We start from the raw sequence: 9580 nt of genomic DNA, 5'->3' as shown, positions 1-9580 counted from the left end.
CACCGCTGTGCACAGCGTACACACTGCACACGCAAAGTCAGCTGATCTCATCTGATGCAGACTTGCTCCTTGATCGAGTGACATTTGTCCGGATTTTTGGCACGAGTGGTGTTGGATCAGCACCGCAGCTGGATGGCCCGATTTACACACCCAGCGCAGCTGACACTCACCAGAATAATGCAGCACTCCTGTTATTAAGTCCAGTTCAGTCTGTTAATGTTGACAACCGTTTCAAACGAACGTTAATAGCTGTTTTGCTAAGCCTAATAACTTAAATAACAAGCTTGAAATTTACCCGTCCCATTTTTCCCTTTATTGTTTTTTCTCTGTACTGTAAATCTTCTGTCTAAGAAGAAATCTGAGGCTGCTGTTCTGAGAATGAGCTACCAAAGCTTTTTCTGAATAAATCAATAAAGATCCATTTATGGAAAGCTGTGATGAAGGCAGTTTTGTCTTTAATTATATTCAACAGTATAACATATTTGACCACTTTTAATAGATTTTTCTAACTTTAAAACACTAAAGTTAAGGCTATATACCTAATTTCTAGTAAGTTCCAGCACCTCCTATATTTTTATGTATGTGGCACTCAGTGAAAAAAGTTTGGACACCCCTGACCAAAATGAATAGTAACCATATGCTAATGTGAAAGTAAGTATGACATTTGTTTTGACCGTGTGTGCATGTTGCAACTGCAGCCTAATCAGAAAGTGCTCTGTTTATTTGGTTGTGTAAAGTCCCATTTTTATTAATTTTCTGTTATAACTTAGTGATTGTGAGCTTTGAACTAAATTCTGAGTTTTATAGTAGCCTACAAATTTACTTTTAAATTACTTTAAACTTAACTTCGCTGAGTAGATGTCTATAATTTGATTTTCTCTTATATTCAATCTGATTTTACCCTTTCTTTTTAAAAGATTATTAAAACCCTTTTTCTTACATTTGAGAACGATGTCCAACAGACTATTTGAATATAATAGTATCATAAAAGCTATCCAAGACCCTGAATCTATCTGTCTTCTACAATTATTTTTATGTTTATTTATTTTTTTGTTGCTATTGGGTTTTTTTTTTTGTTTTGTTTGTTTTTGTTTGTACTGTTTTGCGCAATTATTAAAAAATACATTTAAAAAAAAGATCAACTAACTTCCGGCGTTGAGTTAGGGGGTTGGAGTGATGGTACTCTTGTTAATAACACGACTCTGGAACAAAGTGAAAGCAGGCTTAACATGCCGATGAGAGAGAGAGCAACTACCGCTCTAGCGATGACTAGAAATTCATACGCTTAATCCTAATCCTATAGCTCCCCCTAGTGGGTCACTCCTATATCGTCCTATTTACTAAACTGAATACATAACAGTGAGATAAACCCATAACCGCAATAAAAAAAAGAAATCCAAGTGCCCACATAGCAGAGACATTTGGCCCACATTTGGCTGGAAACTGGCACAAGTGGCATTCAGTCGGCACTGGCATGCAGCATGTAAACCGAACATGGCCCAGAGGTGGCAGAGGTGGCAACTTCTTTAAGGTGGCAAAACAGATGTGGGCCAGACTTTCATTTCAGTATGTGGCCCATCTTTAAAATTGTGACTGTGGGCCAAATGACTGAATCACTATTGTATTTATAGGTGCCACACTTTCAAGTAAACTTATGCAAGAATGAACACTTCATCAAATTAAAAGCAAGCAAAACTCATTGTCTGAAGATTCTGTAATAATAAAAATTTATAGTGTTTATTAGTTTATTGTTTATTATAAATTTTTCCATCTAATTAAATTAACTTAAATAATCATATATTTTATTTATTCAAATTTCTTAGAATCAGCATAAATCTGTTGATTGAAAATTATTGTGATTGGTTTATGGGGGAATATTAAAAAGTGAAATAAACTGCATAAGTATTTCAAAGAGGCAGGAATTTATGACAGGATTTAGGAGGTCATTTGAGGCTTAAAGGTTCATCGTTTTTTATTCCTCTTTTGTTCATTATTTGTTTGTCATGGTTATTAAGTGTTTGAGCTGGTAACCATGGAAGGGTTTTTTTCTTTTTGTAAGAGCCAATGAATTCACCTCTGCATTAATGGGAAAGTATGCGCAGTCCTGTCACTTTCCATCACTTGATCTTTGGCCAATCAGAATGATCCTGTTTAATGTCACTTACAGACATGTCAACGACCCAGCCAGTCAGAACAAATTGAGACGATCTGAGAACATATGACATTGTGGTTTCAAGCTGGGAATAAACTATTTTTATATTATTTTCCTTTATAACCTTTATAATTTTTTAAACTATTAAAAGATCATTTCTGAAAAATCTACTATCACAAAGATTCGGGGATTTAATCCTATCTAATCTAATCTAATTAATGTAATATAACGTTTATTGTATTTCGGTCAATGGGAAAACTTTTTTTTTTTTTGGTGCAGTACCATTTCTTCAGCATCTTGTCACAAAGACTAACAGAGTTCCTTCTGAAGAACAGCTACATCGACCACCCCTGGAGAGCCTGGCTGCTTGGAACACACTGGTGTGGTAACACAACTCCTCAGGGAGGCACATGAAGGGAAAGGAGACCTCACTGTGCTATGGCTCGATCTCGCCAATGCATATGGCTCCATCCCACACAAGCTTGTTGAGCTCGCCCTCCATCGACATTGTGGTGGTTTAAAATGGAATATACATGGTTTGAGCAGCAAGGACACTGACCAGCGCCAAATAGTCTGTCCCTTGATGGACATCTGCAGCTGGCGAGTGACCACAAGACAAGAATACGCCATAGCAGGTCAGAGGTTGCAAGACCAGCTAGAAATCTGTTGGTATAGCCACTCCTTAGAAGACAGCAGCTGACCAGCTAGAGATCTGTTGGTATAGTCACTCCTTATAAGAGAGCAGCTGTAGCTTTGGTCCAAGTACAACACCTTCTTGGGATATCCATAGGACAGGAGATACTATTTTTGACATGCAGGACTCTTTAAAACTGCGTGTACTCCAGCACATTGTGGGTTCATCATTGGGTCCATCAGTGTGTGCATCGTTGGTGTGTCATAGGATGTAGTTGTCTTGTTTTGTGTAATTCTGGATGACCCCAGGTTGCTGTACAATTTTTCATCTGTCAGTAAACCTGCCAGAAATGCCTCTGATCCTTGACTACTTTGCTTTATTTCAACTCCTCAACTGATTGATCAGCAACTATGGAAAGCTATGGAACATCAGTTGTCCAGGAGGACCCGGAAAGTATTGCGCTGGCCTCGGGTCTTTCTTTGGGTACAACATGTGGCGAGCCAGTCAGGAGTGGTTCGAGATTTGCAATATACAACAACATCATGTTCCCAGCAAAGTGTCAGACCTTATTCTGGATTACCTACAGCAATTTCAAACTGAGAGTCACCACTGGATCAGGTACATCAGATTGGCATCGGCTTGAGAAAGGCATTGTAACCGGCTGCACCATCTCAGTCATCCTTTTCGCCCTCGCCATGAACATGATCGTCAAGTCAGCTGAGGTAGAGTGCAGGGGCCCCTTGACAACATCAGAAGTACGCCAGCCCCCAATAAGCGCCTTCATGGATGACCTGACTGTCACCACTACATCCGTACCAGGCAGCAGGTGGATTCTCCAAGGTCTATAGAAACTCATCGCCTGGGCAAGGATGAGTTTTAAGCCAGCAAAATCAAGGTCTCTAGTGCTGAAGAGAGGGAGAGTAGTGGACAGGTTCTGATTCTCACTGGCTGGAGCCACCATCCCTTCCATCACAGAGAAGCCAGTTAAGAGCCTCGGGAAGTACTTTGACTGTAGCCTCAAAGACTCTGCCTCCATCCAGAGAACCAGCAATGAACTTGAGGACTGGCTTAGCCGGGTTGATAAAAGTGGTCTGCCAGGGAGGCTCAAGGCCTGGATTTACCAGCATTCCATCCTGCCCTGGATCCTGTGTGTCAGGTTTTGGTGGACTGAAATGCACGACAACCACTGATGCAGTTTAAGACGTTTATTGAATCGGAGAGGTCGGGCAGTCCAGGGTCGAGAACCAGTGCAGGTGGTGAGCGAGGCAGGCGAGATCGGCGTCGGGGGATGGGCGGAGGTCGATAACAGCGACAGGATCCAGACGGGGCAGACGAGGAACGTAGTCTGAGCCGAGCAAGGTCGTTACCGGGGAGTCTACTGGTGCAAAGCAAAACAGATAATCTGGCAACGGGGGAACACGGAGACTGGTTAATAAAGGCGGCGCAGATCAAAGGCGAAGATTGTTGGCTATCAAGATAATAGGGGAAGATTGTTGGCTATCGTGATATTATAGAGGCGTTGGCTTGGAGACCGTGACAGTACCCCCCCCTCAACGGCCGGCTCCTGATGGCCCATGTTGGTCAGGATGGGCATCGTGGAAGTCTCTGATGAGGGAGGGGTCGTGGATGGCACTTGATTGTTCCTAGGATCGCTCCTCTGGACCGTAACCCTCCCAGTCCACCAGGTATTGGTGCCCCCTCCCTCTTCTGCGAACGGCCAGGAGTTTCTTGACCGTGTAAACGCTCTGGCCATCATCCAGGACGCGAGGCGGCGGTGGTGGTTTGGATGCGGGCACCAGGGAACTCTCCCTGGCAGGTTTCAGATGGGATACGTGGAAAGTCGGATGATCTCGCACACTCCGGGGTAGACTGAGGCGAACGGACACAGGATTAAAAACTCTGGAGATTGGGAATGGACCAATGAAATGGGGTGCTAACTTGCGAGAGGGAGTTTGGAATCTGGGATTTCTGGTGGAGAGCCATACTCGGGACCTTGGCCGGTAAGCAGGACCCGGGGACGATCAGCGTAGACCTTGTGCTTGGCCGCTGACTGAAGGAGTGGCTGGCGCGCCCGGATCCATACCCGCCGACATCTCCTGACCAGGGTCGAGGCCGCCGGAACCCGCACCTCCTTCTCCAGTGCTGGAAAGAGGGGGAACTGAAGACCGTGGACACCGTGGGAAGGGGAAAAGCCAGTGGAGACAGAAAGAAGGGAATTGTGTGTGTATACTGGCGGACCTGGGGACGTAACAGCTCGGGAACGAACCGACAATTAGCTGGAATTGAGTGGGGTACCGGCAACCCAACAAGAGCATCCCTGACGCGCTGCTCCACCTCCCAGGTGACAGCTCCGCTGAGCAGCTCCGTGGGAATGACGGTCCTCTCCTCTGTTGCCTCCTTCTCCATTACACCAGGAGAGGGCCGAGCAGTGGTGTCCTGTTTGGGAGAATTCTGGAGAGACATCTGGGGAAAACATGCATCTTTACACTTGGGACCCCAGCCCGCCACAACCCCTAGGGTCCAGTCAATGCGGGGGTTGTGGAGCTGTAGCCAAGGAAGGCCCAAAACAAGGGGATATTGGGGAGACCGGAAAATGTGGAATGAGATTAATTCTGTGTGGTTGTCGGGGAAACTAACATGCACTGGCTGAGAGACGTGCGTGATTTGAGTTAACAACTGTCCATCCAAAGACTGAACCCTGGTGGGCTTGTCCAAGGGGTTGAGGTCCAGCTGCAGTCTCCCAGCCAGATCCTTGTCCAGCAGATTAGCGTCTGCCCCCGAGTCCACCAGAGCCAGCATCTGAACTCGCTCAGAGGATGAGACAAGTGAAACGGAACATGTTGGTCTCCCCTTGGTGGAGCTAGAATCAACGGAATGTAGACTCAGAGTCGGGAGGCTACATTTTCCTCGGGAGGGACAAGAGGCGATGAGATGTCCGGGCTGTCCGCAGTAAATACACAGGCGATGAAGGAATCTTCGCTGCCTCTCCTCCGCCGAAAGTCGAGCGCGTCCCAGCTGCATCGGCTCTTCAGCGGGTACCGAGCAGGCGGCGGCGACCGAAGGTGAAAGACAGGACGATGGCAAGCGTCGAGGAGGCGGACCTGGGGTGTCCTGAGAGCTGACTTGCGAGGTGAGACAATTCCATTCTGTGGAGCGATGTTCAGTCCGAATGGCGAACGTGATTAGCTCATCCAGGGCGGAGGGAAGATCACGAGCCAACAGATGAGCTTTAATCCCAGGCGAGAGTCCTTGAAGGAACGCATCATACCACGCAACAGCGTTCCACCTGCTATCCGCCGCAGCCGAACGGAAGGCAATAGCATAGTCTCTTACTGACTGGTCGCCTTGCTGTAAACCCAGCAGCTTTTGGGCAGCCTGGCGACCCACCAGTGAGCGACTGGCCAAAGCACTAAAAAAGTCAGTCGTGGTCTGGCACGCCGTGCTCCTATTCTCCCACTCTGCAGCCGCCCAGCCGGTAGGGAGGGAGACGATGTACGCCACTTTGGACCTCTCGGAGGAAAAACATGACGAGCGTAATTCGAAGTGGAGCTCGCACTGTAAACGGAACTCTTGGAAGTTGTTCTCCTCGCCGGAGAACGGAGTAGGTGCGGCGAGTGGCACGAGAGGTTGAACGGAGCCGCTGGAAGGTAAGGGTTGCACCATGTCACGTACCTGTGTCGACAGTGAATTCAACTGAGAACCGTGAACAGGTGATCCGTCTGCGAGCAGTGCTGTTGAAGCCGCTCCTCGAGTCGCTGTAACTCCAAGGTGGTTGCAGAAGCGTCGGGATTGTTGGCTGAGTCCATGGCCAGATTATACTGTCAGGTGTTGGTGGACTCAAATGCACGACAACCACTGATGCAGTTCAAGAGGTTTATTGAAGAGTCGAGGTCGGGCAGTCCAGGGTCGAGAACCAGTGCAGGCGGTGAGAGAGGCAGGCGAGATTGGCGTCGGGGCAGGCGGAGGTCGAGGATCGGAGAGGTCGAGCAGTCCAGGGTCGAGAACCAGTGCAGGCAGTGAGAGAGGCAGGCGAGATCGGCGTCGGGGACGGGCGGAGGTCGATGACAGCGACAGGATCCAGACGGGGCAGACGAGGAACGTAGTCAGAGCCGAACAGGGTCGTTACCGGGGAATCAGTCCGAGGACAAGGCGGGGGCAAGGTCGGAGGCAGGCTGTTGTCAACCGGGGAACGAAGGAGCACAACAAGGAGACAGGCGCTGGAGAGCCAAGCAGGGTCATTACCGGGGAGTCAATCCGAGGACGAGGCGGAGGCAGGGTCGGAGACGGGCTGTTGTCAACCGGGGAACGAAGGAGCACAACAAGAAGACAGGTGCTGGAGAGCCGAGCAGGGTCGTTACCGGGGAGTCAGACCGAGGACAAGGCTGGGGCAGGGTCGGAGACGGGCTGTTGTCAACCGGGGAACAAAGGAGTACAACAAGGAGACAGGTGCTGGACTACTGGTGCAAAGCAAAACAGATAATCTGGCAACGGGGGAACACGGGAGACTGGTTAATAAAGGCGGCGCAGATCAAAGGCGAAGATTGTTGGCTATCAAGATAGTAGGGGAAGATTGATGGCTATCGTGACATCATAGAGGCGTTGGCTTGGAGACCGTAACAACCGCAGAGTCAGGAGATTTTGGAACCATTTCCATGCGCCTCTCCTGCGCCCTTCATGCCCAACGCAGTGATCGCCGTATTCAGAAAGTTGGACGCGTTCATGGATACTGTAAATAAGCGGCTGGACAGGATGGAGTCAATGCTTTGCGAGGTCAAAGAGGAACTCAGGAAAAGGAGCCAGCATCGAAGAAGCAAAAAACGAGCGGGAAACTACTCTGCTTCAGTAAGTTTGTTTTTGTTGCCCGGTGTGTGTGTGTGTGTGTGTGTGTGATATATATATATATATATATATGATTACTGATATATTTTACACTTTTACATTGCTGCCTATGGAATGGATCGATTATTAGGCTACTTTATCCCATGTGATTGTGAATTTAACCTTTATACTTTTTTTCTTCTTTTTACAGGAAGCTGTGTGAAGGTTGCACAATGGCGAAAACAACACACAGATATGATCCACAGACAAGGTAAGATAACGTTTTTGTTGGTGGCAATATTATTTCATCTGTATCTGTATCTGTATATCCAGCCTGTGCCTGTCTCCAGGCCATTATACCCTCCTAATATCTGTCTTACTGTGTTCCACAGTCCCCCCCCCCCCACAACCAGGGGGTGACAACACATCTTTTAAGGGAAGTTTCCTTGGCTCTGCCGGATGTGGAGCCTGAAGTCACAATGGGTGAGTCACAATGTCCTATGCCTCTAAACATAAAATAAACCGAGACTTAAAATCAGTTTAATTTATCAAAACATCTTTCTCTCTTATCTCTCACACTGCTCTACTGTATATGCTGAGTTTGATAATTAATTAAACCCAATTTGTTGTCTCCAGCATCCTGCAAGACGTACTTCGAGACGATTCGTAAGAGTTACAGGATGAACCAGGATGAGAATCTTCAGAAGAAAGTGGAGAGCAGGATTGCTGCACGCATGAGGCAAAGGAAGAGAAGAGTGAGTGAGACCACATTTCCCCATGTAGTAACATAGGGAAATTACTTAATTAAGAGTAACTCAATTAACTCTCCCCCACTTTGATGTGTTCAGTGGTCTAATTCCTGTTTTCCCTGTGCTTATGCAGCTGTACAACGCGAGAGCTGGTGTCTTCCAAACTGGGAAAGAGGCCTTGTGGGGGACTGCAACAGTGGACCTCGTGTCCGAAGAGGACGACTCCATCTTGGATGGAAGGCCAGTGTGGGTTGTCCGGCTTCCACCCCGCAGTGCAGAGTTGTTGACACTGTGTGGTGTGCTCCTGCAGAGGCTGGACACGGACCAGAAATATGTTGTAACTCACCGTCAGAGACTTGCTTCACTTGAGGCCAAAGGCCACTAGTGTCTTTAAATGGCACATGCAGCAGCAGTGCTCATATTTGGTATTTTGTATATTCTGTTTTCTGTATTGCACTATTGTCCTTTGCAATAAAGCTTTGTGATCAGAAAAGCATGTGTGTAATTCATCTTTGGGTGACATATATGTACATTATATATATAATATACTAATAATAATAAATAAAAGGAATAAAATAAATACAATAAATAAAAATAATATATAAATTATTGGACCAATGGGAAGGGGTTTTATAAGGAGGGGCAAGACATTGTCTCCCCCCCTGAACTGCCACCTTATCGTGGTGGGGGAGTTTGACTGCCCGAATGATCCCAGGAGCGATGTTGCCCGGGGCTTTATACCCCTGGTAGGGTTTCCCAAGGCAAACAGGTCCTGGGTGACAGGACAGACGAAAGGGGCATCCCCATAGCCTTGCCTCGCCTTGCCGCGCCTCGCCACGGTTCGATTGTGTCCTCACCGCCCCGGGTCCACGAGACCGTGGGCGGAGTCGACGCGGTAAAGCGGGACAACGTTTTCGACGGCATTATTTCTGTGCAATACACGACAGCGCAGCGATGGACAAAGTAGAAGTTGTTTCGTACCTGCTGCTCGGTCTGTGGTTGCTTTTCTGTTAAAGAAAGAACAGTTTCCCTCACTGAAATCACAGATGATCATTTATGCAGGAAACATTTATAATTTCTGGTTTCATTTTCTGGGGGAGTAAAGGTGTAGTTCAACCTTTATATTTTCACCAAAAGTAAACACGAGACAGATACAACGGGAAATAGCATTTATTTAAAAACAAACAGACAGTAAACATGCCTCCTTATTTGAAATAGCTGCCCTAG

The 9580-nt window shown here is 47.1% G+C and overlaps 1 protein-coding gene and 1 long non-coding RNA gene across 2 annotated transcripts; both read left to right on the top strand.

Annotated features, from left to right (window-relative positions):
- Nucleotides 1-3942: 3942 nt before the first annotated feature.
- On the top strand, nucleotides 3943-7361 carry LOC142895232 (uncharacterized). Its single transcript, XR_012928192.1, has 3 exons — nucleotides 3943-4039; nucleotides 6800-7116; nucleotides 7178-7361. It is a non-coding gene; the product is annotated as an uncharacterized LOC142895232 (long non-coding RNA).
- A 645-nt stretch (nucleotides 7362-8006) lies between these two features.
- LOC142894989 (uncharacterized protein C14orf93-like) lies at nucleotides 8007-8846 on the top strand. Its single transcript, XM_076035714.1, has 3 exons — nucleotides 8007-8087; nucleotides 8241-8359; nucleotides 8487-8846. The coding sequence occupies exons 1-3, from the start codon at nucleotides 8084-8086 to the stop codon at nucleotides 8736-8738; spliced, it is 375 nt and encodes a 124-aa protein (XP_075891829.1). The 5' UTR covers nucleotides 8007-8083; the 3' UTR covers nucleotides 8739-8846.
- The last annotated feature ends 734 nt before the right edge of the window (nucleotides 8847-9580 follow it).

Source organism: Nelusetta ayraudi, unplaced genomic scaffold, assembly GCF_046127955.1.
Source record: "Nelusetta ayraudi isolate G7.1 ecotype Tasmania unplaced genomic scaffold, CSIRO-AGI_Nayr_v1 ptg000048l, whole genome shotgun sequence".
Lineage (NCBI taxonomy): Eukaryota > Metazoa > Chordata > Actinopteri > Tetraodontiformes > Monacanthidae > Nelusetta > Nelusetta ayraudi.
This window is presented reverse-complemented; position numbering and strand designations above follow the sequence as displayed.

Coding starts and splice junctions, on each gene's coding strand:
- LOC142894989 (XM_076035714.1), top strand. Junction 8,360..8,486: donor TGAGGCAAAGGAAGAGAAGA/GTGAGTGAGACC, acceptor GTGCTTATGCAG/CTGTACAACGCGAGAGCTGG.